Source organism: Sarcophilus harrisii, chromosome 1 (assembly GCF_902635505.1).
Source record: "Sarcophilus harrisii chromosome 1, mSarHar1.11, whole genome shotgun sequence".
In the NCBI taxonomy this organism is placed as follows: Eukaryota; Metazoa; Chordata; class Mammalia; order Dasyuromorphia; family Dasyuridae; genus Sarcophilus; species Sarcophilus harrisii.
The window spans coordinates 337,273,861-337,290,560 of NC_045426.1; the positions used below are offsets into that span (position 1 = coordinate 337,273,861).

The window sequence follows — 16,700 nt, forward strand, 5'->3', positions numbered from 1 at the left end:
TACATCAGGCATTACACTGCAGCTATGTTGGTTTTTACAAGGGTTTGGATTATAGTAGGCTCCTGAGGTCAGCCTTTAATTTTTGCTATGTTAACAAAGACAGAGATCTAGGGGCCTATCCAAGTCCATTTCTTTCCCTTTCCTTATATGCAAGAAGTTTACCCTCTCCCAGTACAGGTTGAGGAGCATTGGCAATGCCCCAAATTCTTGTGGGCCATAACCTTCATTCTCTTCTTCCCCCTATATTGTGTCTTACTTCTCTGCTCATAAGATAGCTTATTACTGAATGTCAGACCTGGAAGACCTTTTACAAAAAAAAAAAAAAAAAAAATATCAGATCTAACCCTCTCATTTTACAGATCAAAAAACTGCCAGAGGGGAAAGGAATTCTTTCAGATCATCTAGCAAGTAAGCAACAGGAATGTTCTGAAGAATGAAACTAAAATTCCTACAATTTCAATACACTCTAAAAGTAAGTTCATGGCTAGTAAAATCCTGGGAATGTCAATTAGAGTGTACTTTCCTCCCCCTCTATGGAGCAAGGATGACTCTACTAGAGAACTCATGGACTCTTAATCACTTGGGAAAGATATGGAGAACTTAAGGGGGATACAAAAGATAGCCACAGAAGGGCAAAAAGGTATGGGAGGCAGTTCTCTGCAAAATGTACTAAGCATGGAGAGGTAAGGGAGCTGTCTCAATTTCCCTGCATTTCTCTGTATGTCCTTATCCCTTCAAACTAGTACATATCCCCAGGCTCCAGGGAGGAAGATGGAAAAGAACATAAAACAAAAGAGAAAGGAAAAATAAACAAAATTTTAAAGATAGTAAAATTATTTTCTTGGTTTGGGAGAATTTGGATAGACGTATATGTCCCACAACTACTTCTGAAGTTGAATTTTAAAGGGACCAAGGAAATAGTAGTTTCTTGTGAAAGTCAAGTTTTCTTTGTTTGACTGAAGCAGTTATTTATTATAGATGGGTGTTAGGAGTTGCAACATAACCATCAGGGAAATGAAGGATGAGGAGATCCTCATGATGTCCTAAGGGGAAAAGAATGACCTTCAATTGGAAAGGGAAATGTCCAGATATTTTGGTGTGTGCTCAGACAGGCCATGGGCCATGGGCCCCAGCATCGACACTGGGAGGTCAAAGAAATCTTTTGTTGCCTTCCTTCAGAATCTCCTTTCTACCTGGAGATTCCCCCTCCATGGAGAGACCCATGGTTATCCCACTGACTGTGCCATCTTTGCATGAAGGCTCTGGTGGGCAATGAGGTGTGCCCGCTGCTTGAAGCTCTTGTCACATTCACTGCAGCCAAAGGGACGCTCACCAGTGTGCACTCGACGGTGGTCCAGCAGGTAGGAGCGGAGAGAGAAGCTCTTGCCACATTCAGTGCACTCATAAGGCTTCTCACCGGTGTGGATACGCTGATGATCAGTGAGGTATGCACTTCGGCTGAAGCTCTTGCCACAATCAGCGCAGGTGAAAGGTTTCTCACCTGTGTGGACACCTTGGTGGCGAACAAGGTCTGAGGAGCTACGGAAACTCTTCTCGCATTCCTGGCACTTGTGAGGTTTCTCACCTGTGTGTGTACGCTGGTGCCGTGACAGGTCTGACCCCCAACGGAAGCGCTTCCCACACTGCTGGCAGCTGTGAGGTTTCTCGGTTGCCAAGTCTCGGAACTGTCTCTGGCGTGTGGGAGGGCGACCTCTCCTTACCCCGATGGGGCGCTCTTGCCCCAGCTCTCTCTCAGGTCGAGTCTCACTTTCCCAGACTTCACCTTCCTCAGTGCTCCAGGGCAAATCACCTGCAGATCTGCCAGGCAATGTCTCCACTTCTTTCAAACTAGGCTGGGACGAAGCTTTCTCATTCTGGCTCTTGATCCCCAAACCTGAATGGAAAAACAGATTATCTGGCACCTCATTTGATAGAGGGAAGACAAATTAAACCACCGAACTTTAAGATAAAGGGAAGGACTAAGCTTTTAAACCATGTGAGGGCAAGAGACTGAAAAAGGAACCATCTTATTGAATGCTGCTATCTACTTTATAACCAACATGAAGTTTCTTTCATAACAAGGAAAGATTTGCATCCTTCTAATGGAATCTGGAAAACCATATGGGCAAGAGAAAGCACACACACATACGTGTATGTATATACATATACATACACATATATACATGTATATATCTATATGTATATGGCATATGTGTATGTATGTATATAGCTTCTCAGGAATTGGAGGAGGGGGGAGTTATTTGCTTAAAAGGTCAGCCAGTTGCACTTTCATTGCTATTAACCAAAATGTGAGGAGTCACCACTTTAAGTGACAGAGGGCTCAACAGCCTATAGAGTTCAGAGAACTGAACATGATAGATTTAACTATGGATAAAAACTATCTTTATAAATTTATTTATATATTTTTTTATTAAAGCTTTTTATTTATGCATATGCATAGGTAATTTTTCCAACACGGATCCTTGCAAAATCTTTTGTTTCAAATTTTCCCCTTTTCCCCCCCCCCACCCCTCCCCTAGCTGGCAGGTAGTCCAATATATGTTAAATATGTTGAAATACATGTTAAATCCAATATGTGTGTATATATATATATATATATATATATACACATTTATACAGTTATCTACAAGAAAAAACAGATCAAGAAGGAAGAAAAAGAAAAACTGAGAAAGAAAACATAATGCAAGCAAAAAACAGAAAGAGTGAGAATGCTATGTTCCACACTAAGTTCCCACAGTCCTCTCTCTGGGTGTAGATATGGATGAAAACTAGTCCTTACCCTGAGAGATATTGCGGAAGTTCTCCCGTTTTATATCCCAGAAGAGGTCCCTCTGAGTAGGATTCAGACACCCCCATTCTTCTCGAGAGAGATAAAAGGGCACATCTCCAAATGTCATCGGTCCCTGAAAAAGTAGAACAGTCTGGCTCAGTATAAATTGACCTCAAGACAATTGTACCCCTCAGGTCTGGATTTACAAGGCTGGGATGTGACAAGATAAAAATATCAATAACAACAACTAAATTTTAGATAGTGCTTTGGGCCATGCAAAGAGTTTTATAAACATATCTTAATTCAATTATCATGATAACCTGTGAGAACTACTGTCCCTATTTTATAGATGAAGAAAATGAAGCTCAAAAAAGAAACATCTGTCACTTAGCTTATAAGTACCAAAGGGTCTTTCCTGCTTTCCTATCCAATACTCTTGCTATCACACTATGCTGTGAAAGGAGGGGAATAAATCTGAAAAATAAAATGAAATGGAATCCCAACCTAAAAGGATAAACTCTGGGTCCTTTCTTACTCTGTTCTTTTAACTAACTTGCCCTTTCTCAGTTTCTTTGCCTGCTAGGTTCCTCCTCTACCCTTTTGGCACCCTGAAAAACTTATGGAACCCTTCTCAGAGTGGTTTTAAATTCATAAAATAAAATACAGAGGAAATCATTATATTAAAATATAGTTGTTATATTTTAAAAAAGAAACCCAACTATATGAATCCCAGTGAAGAATTATTACTTTAAAGCCATCATTTCTACATTGATCTGTATCCCTATTGCTGTTCTCTCTCCCTAAGTTCACTTCATCTCCAACTGTCTATAAGATATCTTTGCCTGGATTTCAAACATGACAAAATCAAGTTTTGCTGACAAAACTTATTCTTCCTTTTGATTTCACTAATGGGGTAGAAGAGAAAAAGACAGAGAATGAGAATGAATGAATTCTTTGGTCTGTGTTCAGACACCATTAGTTCTTTCTTTGGAGGAGGATAGCATTTTTCATCATGAGTCCTTTAGGGTTGTTTTAGATCACTGTATTGCCAAGAATAAGTCTCATGCACAGTTGTTTGTCATATAATATTACTTGTTATTGTATACAATGTTCTCCTGATTCTGCCCACCTTACTCTATAAATTCATGTTAAGTCTTTCCAGTTTTTCTGAAATCATCCTACTTGTCATTTCTTATGGTACAATAGTATTTCATTACAGTCATATACCATGACTTGTTAAGCCCAAATGATGGGCATCCCCTCAATTTCCAATTATTAACCACTACAAAAAGAGCTGCTATAAATAGTTTTACACAAGCAGGTTATTTCTCCTTTAAAAAAAATCTCTTTGGGATATAAACCTAGAAGTGGTATAACTAGATCAAAGAATATGGCACAGTTTTTTAGTCCTTTGGGCACAGTTCCAAATTGCTCTCCAGAATGGTTGGATCAGTTCACAACTCCACCGTCAATGCACTGGTGTCCCAGTTTTCCCACATCCCCTCCAGCATTTACCATTTTCCTTTTCTGTCAAATTAAGTCAGTCTGATAGGTGGTACCTTAGAGCTGTCTTACTTTGCATTTCTCTAATCCATAGTGATTTAGAGCATTTTTCAAAGATGAATGGATATAGATAACTGATAATTTCATATCTATAAATAGCTTTGATATACTATATCTGAGATCCTTTGACCATGTATCCATTGGGGAATATCCTCCGTTCTTATGAACTTGCCTCAATTGAGTATATAGTTGAGAAATGAGAAATGAGATACTTGTTATAAAAATGTTTTCCCAGTTTTCTGGTCTCCTCATTTTTGTTGCATTCGTTTTCTTTCTATTTTCCAGTTTTTCTTGCAGTTTTGTCCCCAAAATTGGGATCCTTGGGTTTATCAAACACTAAATTATTAGGATCATTTATTACAATGTATTGTATACCTAATCTATTCCACTGGTCCATCACTTTTATTTCTTGGCCACTACAAGATTGTTTTAATGACTACTACTTAGTTATACAGTTTGAGATCTAAGATGGCTAGGCTACCTTCCTTCGTGTTTTTTTTTTTTCATTGATTCCCAAAATATTTTTGACATTTCATTCTTTCAAATTAACTTTGTTTCTTTTAGTTCTATATAAGATCATTTGTCTTTTGGTATCACACTAAGGAGATTAATTTAAGCAGAATTGTCATTTTTATTATATTGGCTCAGTGTGCCCATGAACAATTAATATTTTTCCAACCCCTTAGATCTGACTTTATTTGTATAAGAAGCATTTTATTGTGTTCAAATAGTTCCTATATTTGTCTTGGCAGGTAGACTCCCAAGTATTTCATAGAAAGCACAGGGAGGGTGTGACCGCCTTCTTTTTATGGTGTTTTCACTTCTTTTTTGAGCAGTCAAGGGAGGTATGGACACAAGCATTATTGTCTATCAGTATTAGCAACCCATCACCCTGCAAGGATTCACTCTAAGGTGTGAACCAACAAGCACTGTATCAATTCTATTGAGTTAACACCAGGACCCTGACATCACCCTTGAGTTTTCACCTTGTTTCAAGTTGAGTTGACACTAGGATTCCAATAGCCTAAAGTTGTTTCAAATGGAATTTATCTCTTGTTGTTGGACTTTGTTGATAATATATAAAAACTGCTAATGATTTGTGTGGGTTTATTTTTATATCTTGCAATTTTGTTAAAGTTAATTATTTCAAGTAGTTTTTTGGTTCTTTAGAATTTTCTAAGCATACTATCATATTCTTTGCAAAGAGTGATAGTTTTGTTTCCTCACCACCTATTCTAATAATTTCAACTTCTTTTTTTTTCTCTTCTTGCTACAGCTAGCATTTTCAGTACATTTCAATATTCCATTGAATAATGTGATAACAGATATCCTTGCATGTTCACCCCGATCTTACTAGGAAGGCTTCTATCCCCATCACAGATAATAATTGCTGATGGTTTTAGATAAATTTTTTTTCAGGGACATCATGGCTGAATTTTTTATTAGTGATAACTTTATACTCTTAAAATGAATACTTTAAGTTTTTTCTTTTTTTTTTATTATAGCTTTTTATTTACAAGATATATGCATGGGTAATTTTTTAGTACTGACAGTTGCAAAACTTTTTGTCCCAATTTTTCTCCTCCTTCCCCTCATCCCCTCTCCCAAATGGCAGGTAGACCAATACATGTTAAATATGTTAAAGTATATGTTAAATACAATATATGTATACATGTCCATACAGTTATTTTGCTGCACAAGAAGAACTGGACTTTGAAATAGTGTACAATTAGCCTGTGAAGGAAATCAAAAATGCAGGTGAACAAAAATAGAGGGAGTGGGAATTCTATGTAGTGGTTCACACTTATTTCCCTGAATTCTTTTGCTGGGTGTAGCTGGTTCAGGTTTTAGATAAATTTTAAGGAAAGTTCCATTTATTCCTATGTTCTCTAGTGTTTTCAGTAGGAATGGGTATAGCATTTTGACAAAGGCTTTTTTTAGCATTTCTTGAAATAATCATAAGATTTTTATTGGTTTTATTATTGATGTGGTCAAGTATGCTGATAGTTTTCTTAATATTGATCCAGCCTTGCATTATTCATGGTATAAATCCCTCCTGACCATTGTGTATAATACTTGTGATACATTGGTGTAATCACCTTGCAAGTATTTTATTTAAATTTTTAGCATAAAAATTCATTCGAAAAATTGAATTATAGTTTCTTTCTCTGTTTCCTCTTGATGTAGGTCATCAGAATCGTATTTGTGGCATAAGTGGAATTTGGTAGGACTCCTTTGCCTATTTTTTCAAACAGATTATATATAGAATTGATTTTGCTTTTTCAATATTTGGTAAAATTTACTTGTGAATCCACCTGGTTCTAGGGATTTTTTCTTATGGAGTTCACTGAAGGTCTGTTCAATTTCCTTTTTTAAGATGGGGTTATTTAGGTATCCTATTTCCTTTTCTGTTATTTTGGCAATGTATATTTTTGTAAATATTCTTCCATTTGACTCAGGTTGTCATATTTATTGGCATATAACTGGTCAAAATAGCTTCTATTAAATTTTTTAAAATTTATTTGATTTTCCCCAATTACATGTAAAAAATGACATTTTTTAGTTATACATGTATTTTATTTTCCTAATATTTGTTTTAACTTCCTCTTTATTGGTGGTAGACTCACCTCTTTCACTTTTAATATTAGTAATTTGATTTTCTCTTTTTCTTTTTAAAAATCAAATTAACCAATGGTTTATCTCTTTTATTGGGTTTTTATATATATGTAAAACCATCTTCCAATTTCATATATTAGTTCAACTGTTTTCTTACTTTCAGTTTTATTAATCTCTCCTTGGATTTCCAATTTGGTATTTAATTAGAGATTTTTTAATTTGTTTTTTCTAGCTTTTTAATTGCATGCCCAAATTGCTAATCTGCTCTTTCCCCATTTTATTAATATAAGCATTTAGAGTTTGGTTTTGATGCATTTTTGTATTACAGATCTAAACAGAAGTTTTTAAGTTTCTTGGTCAGCTGATAGAAACTGAGGTGGTCAACCCTAAGCAATTTATAAAATCATTTGAGTACATGAAGAAATCAGGGATTATTATGTTAAAGTTCTAGAAGATGTCATTACAGGGCAGATTGTTGCTACAGGTAGCTACCCTGATAATAGAATATAAATCCATTCATTCATGTGCAAAGAGGAAAGTAGAAGATGTCGTAAGTGATGAATGCAGAAGAAAGTAACTGGGAAAACTGTTGTCAACTTTTACTTTGCTAAGTAAAAAACCAAACAGTTACAAAAAAGTCTGGATATATTGTATCTGAAGACTATATCCTATGAAGCTTGTATCCTGTTTCTAAGTAATGATACCAAGAATCATTTTAAGGATCAAAGCAATGAATTTTATTGTTACCAGGTTATTCTTCTGGAAAATTAAAATATTTTATTCCTACAAAAACAGTGACACTGCCCTACCCCTTCAAATATTGGACAAAAATTTTACTCCATAAGTTTGGCATATTATTAGAAGATTAATTTGGATTGGTGGAACATGATGTGATATTAGACTGTAGATAAATGTTATGAAGAGGATTACTTTTAATCAAAGGAGTTTTTTTTATTATATTTTTCTAAAGCTGTGTTTTATTTTTTTGTAAATTATAGAATATTTTTTTCTCATCCAAAAGAAATGCTGTGTATTAAAGAATATATTATAACATACAAAAATTATTAGATAACTAGTTTCTTTAGTTATAATCAAATACTTATACTGACAAAAGTTTAATTGCAGGCTATCTCTTAATATTAAATATACTATCCATTTTAACTTACTAAATAGAGAGATATTTGGGGGAGCTAATATAAATATTGACAAATATCAGATTATGACTTTATAAAAACCTTCCACTTGAAGTAAAAAAAGAGAATAAAAAGCTAAACTCAAATGTTATTTCCTTCATGAAATCTACTCTTATTCCTCAATTTGGCATTTACCTCTCTTTCCCTTATACTTCATGTAGCACTTTCCTTGTATTTCTTTGACTAATATTATTATTATTATTATTAATTCTTATCATATCTTATTAATAGACTGTAATCTTCATGATGGCCGGGACAATGTCTTAAACTTTGTAACTCCCTGAACATCTAGCAAAATGCTCTGTAATCAAAGTCAAGGCTATTCTCAGAGTATAAAAGTAGTTTCATATGATGTCATGTCATATCAGCCTGTCAAAGTCCTGAGTTACATAACTCACATGGGTCCCAGAAGAAAAGAAAGCATCTACCATCTCTCTGGTGCTCCCTTCCTTTAGAAGGGCAGGAAGCCGAGAAGCAGGTTGAGCTGTGGACAAAGAACAGAATCATTAAGGAAACTGGATCAAGTCTAGAACTAGAATCTCTCCCTCTAGAGCACCTGGAGGTCAATAGGAGGCACAAATGGCTTCCATGTATATCTACACCATCTGTCGCGTGGCCTAGAGAACTAATACTGACCCTATACTTAGAAGCATTAAAGTAACTATACTGAGTCCTTCTTTGACCCTAAAGATCCCACTGATCATACCACCTTCATCTAGGGTCAAGAAAAAAGTCTCTTCCTCACAAAGTCTGTGCTGAAAACCCTTCTCCCCTGCCCAAATGTTCCCAGTTCCTACAAGGATGGAGACTGACTTACAGCCACGACTCCTCTGTTCCTGGGGTTCTGTATCCGGGTTTCGGTTCCATGCCCCTTCTTCTTGAGATACCCCCTTGGTCTGGATCTCCCCCTGTGCCAGTGTGGGGCCTGAGGAGCCCCGTCTTCCTCCCTGAGTCTCCATCTCCTCTGAGGGCTCTTCCTGTCCATGCACAACATATATGCCCATCAGTGCAAGGTCCAGTTCAGGGAGTCTAAGTTAAAACCCCCAAAATAAAACACAGGGTACATACATCAGGGTTGCAAGAAAGGGGAATGAGGAAACAAATCATCTGCTTCCTGGAAGCATAAAACAATGTGAAATGACACACTATACTCCCAGTTAGAGACCAATGACAACCAAAAAGCACTGACTAGAACCAGAACCAGCCCCAGAACCATAGTATCAGGGCTAAGACCAGCCTAATCCCCTGTCCTCTGCAAAATCTTCTCTGTAGTTCCCCCAACAAGTCTTCAAACCAACCTCTGCTTGACGTATTACAGTAAGTGAATTGTCTCTCACTCAAGGTAATGAATCACATTCCTGGACAACTATGATTGCAAAGCCTTTTGGCTTTGCAATGGACTTGGGTTCAAGTCACAGCTCTATTTTTTTTAGCTGTATGAACCTTATGTTCTCTGGGCCTCAGTTTCCTATTCTATAAAATGGGGATAAGAATATTTGTATTACTTAGCTCTCAAGATGTTTAAGAAGACATTTTGTAAACTGTAAAATGCTAGAGAAATATGAGCTATTAGTATTGTTTTTGTTTTGCATCCTTAGCATTTACTTTTCTGAACAAAGATGCTTAAAAATACGGAAGACCAGAATCCAATGAGAAAATCTACATATACACCAAGGATGCCAAGCCCCTCAGTTTCTCCACTTTCTCTTTGCTCAGGTAGTGTCTACCAACTTACCTGCTGGAGTGGGTTTCTGGGATGTTTCTGTAGGTTCTCCACCATGGCTACAGCTTCCTCCCCACTCATTGGGCACCGATCTCTCACCCAACCCTGGATGCCTCCGGGAAGGACAGTCAGGAACTGCTCCAGCACCAGCAGCTCCAGAATCTGTTCCTTTGTACGGGTCTCGGGTCTCAGCCACTGACAACAGAGTTCCCACAGTTGTCTGAAAGCTTCGTGAGGCCCATCTGCCTCTCTGTAATGGAACTGCCTAAAACGCTGACGGAAGATTTCTGAGTCGGTGTCTTCCTTCAGTTGAGAAGCTCCCTGCTCCCAGGAGGAATCTTCCTCCACCTTTACTATCAGGAGTCCCTCTGGTTCCACTGAGGCCTGGACTTGTGTGCCCAGAGTTGTAGCCATAACCCCACACTCTGAGTCACAATATCAATTTAATTCTGACTTGTGTTCTGGACAATGACAGTTGTATTTCTGGGTACTAGATACTTGTGTTTCCCAAGACAACAATGTCTAACCTTTAGAGACTTATGAGAGAACTTCTGAGGAAAGAAAAAAAGTCAGAGTATTAGCTGATGTGTCACACTAAAAAACTCAGCCTATTTCATTTGTTACCAAGTGAGGGCCTTAGGAATAAAGAAATACTTCTGTGGGACAGCTAGCTGATGCAGTGGATAGAGCACCACCCCTGAACTTAGGAGTTCCTGAGTTCAAATGTGACCTCAGACACTTAAAACTTCCTAGCTATGTGACTCTGGGCAAGTTACTTAACCCCAATTATCTCAGCAAAATAAACAAACAAACAAACAAACAAATAAATATATACATACACACATACATACTTCTGTCAAGATCCCAACTCAGATAGTCCATCTATCATAAAGCCTTTCCTGATGCCTCCAGTGGAAAACTATATATTCCTTTTCAAATTTCTCTTGCCCTGCCTTATATTGTAGTTATTTGTACACATGACTCATCCTACCTCTTATCTTGTATAATACTAGTAAGCAGAGTTTTCACCTGACTTCATCTTTGTATTCTGAATGCTGAGAAAAGCATTTCATAAAAACAATATATCTGTTTACTAAATGTGAGTTGAATTGAAACTTTGTAACCTCAAGGGATCTTGACCATCAAAGCAGTTGAGAAAATTTGGTATAGAGGGATATTTTCAAACCTCTGATGTAATATTATGTGAAAAAAAGAAGCATATTTACCTGTATAGCTTCAGGAGCTCATAGATTTAGAACTGGAAAAGTCGGTCATCGAGTTCAACTACCTCATTTTACAAATGAAGAAAGTGAGCCTCAGAAAAATTGTTACTTAACCAAGTCACTTAGATAGAAAATTGAAGAATCAGAATTCAAACCCACATTGGATTAGATCAGAGAGTGATAGATAGATAAGATAAAAATCTTAAGAATGCAAATTAAACTTAAAATGTATCTTATATATATATATGTATATATATATATATATATATATATTTTTTTTTTTTTTTCAGAGAGCCAGTTTGTGAACCAAATTTAGGTCTGAACATAGAAGGAATTTTCTAACACACGGACCTATCCAACAAAGGAATAGACTGCCCTTTTAATTTATTAAGTCCCCATTCTGGTCTGGATGATCACTACTCTGAAATGTTAAAAGAGGGGACTCCTGCATAAAATGGAAAGTTAACTTGAAATAGCCTTCCAAATCTAAGCTTCTTTGGCTCTTAGCTACAAAAAATTTAGTCTCAGTGTTTTTCTTCCAACTTAATAAAAAAGAAAATGAGCTAGGATGCCACCTGCATAGAGAAAAAGGGTTCCACAAGGCAAGTGCAAGACTTTTTTTTCAGAATCTTCTTCTGGATCCAACACTGGGATAAGGGAAAGGGGTCCCAACCAGCCTACCTCCTTTCCAAATGGGAAAGGAAATTTCCTGAAGGCCCCAGAAAATGAGCCAAAGAATACCTGTCATCATATGTGATGACTCTGCATGCCTATCTGGACAGGAACCCTGTTATAATGGAAACAGCACAAGACCTGGTCAGGACTCCAGGGTCTGAATGTCATTTCTCAGACTTGCTTAGCTATCTCTGTGGGCAAATCACCTCACCTGTCCAAATCTTGATTCAATTCAACAAGTATTCATTAAATCTCTACTTTTTGCAAGGTCCTGTGGATTCAGAGATGTAAAACAATATAGTCAATGTCTTCCATGACTTTACAATTAAAGAAGGAAATTCTTATAAAACTAAGACAGATGGCTGTAAATTACAGGGAGACAGATAGGTTCAACTGAAGAAAGAACTTTCTAACAATAAGAAACTCCCTCTAATTCAATCCAATAGGCATTTGAATGCATTTAAATGTCTATATGAACAAAGCACAGTAGTAAACACTAGTGTTACAAAAGGGGGAAAATGTCCTTGTCCAAAAGAAACTTATTTACATTACATTGGGGAGGGGATTCAATATATACATATAATTTGAGAAGGGAGAAACTACCAGAAGCTTACTTGTATTCTATTAGGGGAGGGAATTCAGCACTCAAGGAGAGAAATAAATACACATAATTTGAGAAGGGACTATTGGAGGGAGAAGAGCATCAGCAAAGACTTGTCTTAGGAGGTGGCATATAAGCCAATGCTTGAACAAAGATGGGAGTTCTAAGAAGTGGAGATGAGAGCAGTACGATTTAGACATGACAAAGGCAATTAGAATGTCGAATTGGGGGAATGGCGGGGGAAGAGAATAAATATTTATTAAGTCCCTACTAAGCCAGTGTTTTGAAACAGTAATCTAGCACCTCACTATTACACCAGGGAGAATTTATTAAGCACAGAGGCTGAATACAAGGAGAAATTCACGAGATAAAGACTCATTTACAAACGGACAACTTCAGTTTGCATGCTTGTGTAAAAGAAATGTTAACTGCACTGGGCATGACTCCACCTAGTTATTGAATAGTAGCCTCCGGGAGAACAGATAATATGTACAAAACTAAAAGCTTTGTAATTTTTCAGAGCCTATTGCAACATCAACGCTTAATCAATGCTTGACTAACTGAATACAATTTGCGTGACATCACTGACATCTGTAAAATGGGTACGATATGAAATACCTGCCCTACCTCACTCAGAAACTTGGGCAGCGGTCTCTGGAAACAGCAGAGCATTGCGGGCGGCAACGCTGACATCGTTACTGCTAACGTGGTTGCTGTCTCGGCTCCGCGCTCCTCCGTCAGTCCGTCCGCCAAAGGGCGGCGCCTGGGCATCCAGCCTCGCCTGGGCGCAGTCGGTCGGGGTCCCCATTTCGTCCCCTCGGGCTCTGCCCAGCGGCTCAGGGATCCGAACCCAACCGACATCAACCGTTCACCGGGACCCTGCCAGTCCCTGGGGCTCCGCGGGTGGCGGGGACCAGCACTGACTTTCTCGGGACGCCGCGGGGGGCTCTCGGAGGCGGGCACGGGGAACGCCGAGCCGCCCCGGCCGCGCTTGGACGCCGCACCCCGGCAGACACTCACTGCCCGCTGCAGTGGAAGCGGCGGCTTGGGGTTCAGCTGCCAAAACCCAGACCCCGATTTTCCCGCCGAGCATTCTGGGAAACGAAAGTACGACCTGGAGATAGCCAGGAATAGAGACTGCAACACCCAGGATGCACCGAAGCACCATTCGGAAGTTGGAATTTCCTCCACCTAACCAATGGGCAAGAGGATAATGTATCTGAACCAATCACAGCAGGCTTCATGATTAACTTCATGATTAACCCCGGGTACCACAAACTGCAGCATATCCCTCCCCCTCTTTTATAATTATAATCTTTTATATTCTAGGATATATGGTTCTAGAATTGAAAAACTTGAGTGAAGCTGTAAATGTTCCTACCGCGAAGAGGAAAAGGCTCTTTATTATATATATATATATATATATATATATATATATATATATATATTTTTAGCCCTTCCTGTTCTGCTGGAAATGTCTTGGGAATTGTAGCCCTGGGATATTTGTGGATGACCTCCCCCTCTCTCAACTCCTGTCACCTAGGCTCCACTAGACTGTGAGTCGATTGTCCCTCGCGCGTATGGAGGACGGTTAAGATTGTCTGGGCTCATTCAGAAGTGAGACAGAGACTGGGAAAACGACCCTCTTTCGAATCACTCAATCTTTCCCACATCCTTCCTTAATTCCTCTGACCTCACGGTACAGAAGCATACTGGAAGTTATAGTTTGGAAGGAGGGACTTCCTGGGGAATGTAGTCAGAACAGGCTAAGAGAGAAGTTTCCTGAGGGTGGGGGACTTCCTAGAGATGTTGTCCCAGAAGGAGGCACTTCCCTTCTGCCTCTTGAAGGGTATGGTCTGTGAGGGAAGAAAGTCACATATTGGTTGTTGTCCTTCATTCTGGAAGAAGGACCAAAATGACATCACTATGTTAGAGTGGAGTTACAGTATGTCTGACTATGGCTGATCAAACCAATACAAGCTCGGGATGCTCTGCCACTGGTTGGACACAAATAGTCCCTATGGACATTTGGGGTAGACTCTCTACTTTGTGCGTCTTGCGTTTCTTCTGAGCTAAATGATCGTGAGGGAAGAAAGTCACATATGAGCCTCCACTGAGCTCTGGGAGTAACATTGGAACTATCTGGGTTTTTTGTTTATAGCTGAAGAAAAGGAAGTTTAGAGCGGTGAAGTGACCTGATCATGCTCTCAAAAGAGGAGGATCATGGGGGCTGTAGTCTGGTTGAGATGGAGGAGTGTTCTGAAGGATGTCTGCCACACAAGAGAGGAACTTTCTGGGAAATGTAGTCTGGGCTGGGGGGGGGGGGGGTGTAGGAGTATTCCCCTGGGTATAAAATTTTGGAACTCGTGTACATATGTGGTTTTAGGAATGAGCCAAGTAAGACCTCCATTGAGGACCGGGAAGATTCGGGCTAGACTGATGAAGCACATCCTTTTCTTTTCAAAATTTATAATCTCTGCCTCCCCCATCCCATTTTTCATTCATTGCTTCAGAACCTCATTATTGTATATATGTATATATGTATGTATTACTTGTCAATCTGTTAAAAAAGAAAGAAATGCGAGTTGCTTATATTTTTCCATAATCCCCCAACTGAAATTGTTTTCTGAAGAATTTCTGAAGAAAATTTACCTTAGCAAAACCTTAGCCTTGTTTCCAAGGCCCTCTGCAAACTCACCCCAGCCTATCTATCTGAACTTATTAATCAATCAATCAATCAAAAACAAACATTTATTAAGTACCTCCTATATGATGCGCACTATTAGGTGTGGGATTATAAAAACAAAAATATGAAACAATTTTAACTTTCAATGTTTGTAGTCTATCAGCATGTAATGTGTATATTATTAAATATATAAAAATAATTGTAAGGTAAGTACAGGGGAGAAGCACAGAAAACTTTTGGAAAGATATAGGAGGGGATAGTTGAGCTGAGTTTCAAAGAAAATAAGGAATTCTAAAGGACAGAGTAGAGGAGGAAGTGCATGGCTGTTGATAAGCAACAAGATACAAAGGGAGATGAGTGAGAGAGAAGCAGTAGTTGCTGAAAGTGGGACAAACCCCCAGTGGAATCAGGTGATAGGATCAGTGACACAGATGGAAGACTTGATATTGACCAGGAAAAAAACATTTTTTTCTTAAGTACTGTAGCAAAGGTAAAACAAGTGGTTGAAAATGTATATAGATTTTGAGGTGTGGATTAAGAAGATAAAAAAGCTCATGATGGATGATCATTTAAATTTTCTCAGTAAAGTGACTGGTGAGGTCGTTTACTTAGGAGACTACTAGGGGAGACATAAAAGAATCGAAGAGAAAGAAAAAGTTTTGAAATAGCCTCCACGTTATAGTAATTGGAAATATATTTTAAAGAATTACACATTTAACCTGTATCAGATTGCTTGCTGTATTGGGAAGGGAGAGGTAAGAAAAGGAGGGAGAAAAATTAGGAACACAAATTTTTACAAAAATGAATATTGAAAATTATCATCATATGTATTTGGAAAAATAAAATACTATTGGGGGAAAAGTTTATATTAAAGAAAAACAAAAGGATTGCTTTGCCAGAGTAAAAGATCAATTGAGATTAGATAATATGAATTTTGGTGCACCTATTCTCAATTCTAAGTTTAATTAGTGGTATAGAAACACAAAGCAGATGGCTGGGGAGGACAAAAAGGAGGGATATAGGATTGAATGATAAAGTATGAGTAGAACTAGGGGGAAAGGGCTTTCAGAAAGAAAAATAAGTATATAGTAGAAATTCACAAAATAAAGACTGAAAACAGTAAAGTGAGGATTCAGGAGGGGTGATAGATTGGGAAAATGGAGAATATAGGTCAGGTTTAGGAGGAGTAAATAAAGTAGGGGGACAGATGAAAGGAAAAGAGATTATCATAGAACCTCAGAATTAGAAGGGATCACTAATCCAAGTGATAACAGAATAAGAATCCCCTATTAAATATAACCAAGTTTCCCCTTGAACTATTTCTCAACAGTAAAATGGGGATAATAATAGCATCTACCTGGCAGGTTTATTTTGAGAATCAAATGAAATTTTCATGAAGAACTCAGCACACTGAGAGATAGTACTATATGAATATTGGCTATTACTAATAATAATGTTCTGTGGGATGGATGCATTGGGAAATTTAGGTAATGTAAAATGTAATGTAAAAACAGAAGCAAAGAAGTAGAGAGGGTATGGGAGGAGAGCATCAGAGAACCTTTATTAAGCATTTGCTATGTGAAAGCACTATAATAAGCACTGAAACCTCAAGACAGAGATTTTTCCAAA

General features: G+C 38.0%; 1 protein-coding gene across 2 annotated transcripts; it reads right to left on the reverse strand.

Annotated features, from left to right (window-relative positions):
* Window positions 1–300: 300 nt before the first annotated feature.
* On the reverse strand, window positions 301–13,154 carry ZNF213 (zinc finger protein 213). Of its 2 annotated transcripts, none has more exons than XM_012543185.3 (6): window positions 13,013–13,154; window positions 9,899–10,437; window positions 8,981–9,140; window positions 8,592–8,647; window positions 2,801–2,924; window positions 301–1,894 (listed from the first exon to the last, which is right to left on the reverse strand). In XM_012543185.3, the coding sequence occupies exons 2-6, from the start codon at window positions 10,298–10,300 to the stop codon at window positions 1,227–1,229; spliced, it is 1,410 nt and encodes a 469-aa protein (XP_012398639.1). In that variant the 5' UTR covers window positions 10,301–10,437; window positions 13,013–13,154; the 3' UTR covers window positions 301–1,226. The 2 variants fall into 2 exon arrangements, with proteins under 2 accessions (XP_012398639.1, XP_003761966.1); XM_003761918.4 differs by having other exon boundaries at window positions 8,562–8,647.
* Window positions 13,155–16,700: the final 3,546 nt, after the last annotated feature.

What these genes read in the sequence shown, in the direction of transcription:
- ZNF213 (XM_003761918.4), bottom strand. Translation starts at nt 10,300, where the DNA reads ATGGCTACAACTCTGGGCACACAAGTCCAGGCCTCAGTGGAACCAGAG. An exon ending in CCAGAAACCCACTCCAGCAG is followed by an intron (nt 9,141 to 9,898) that starts GTAAGTTGGTAG and finishes GTGCATGGACAG; the next exon opens with GAAGAGCCCTCAGAGGAGAT. An exon ending in CTTCCGCAATATCTCTCAGG is followed by an intron (nt 1,895 to 2,800) that starts GTAAGGACTAGT and finishes TTTTCCATTCAG; the next exon opens with GTTTGGGGATCAAGAGCCAG.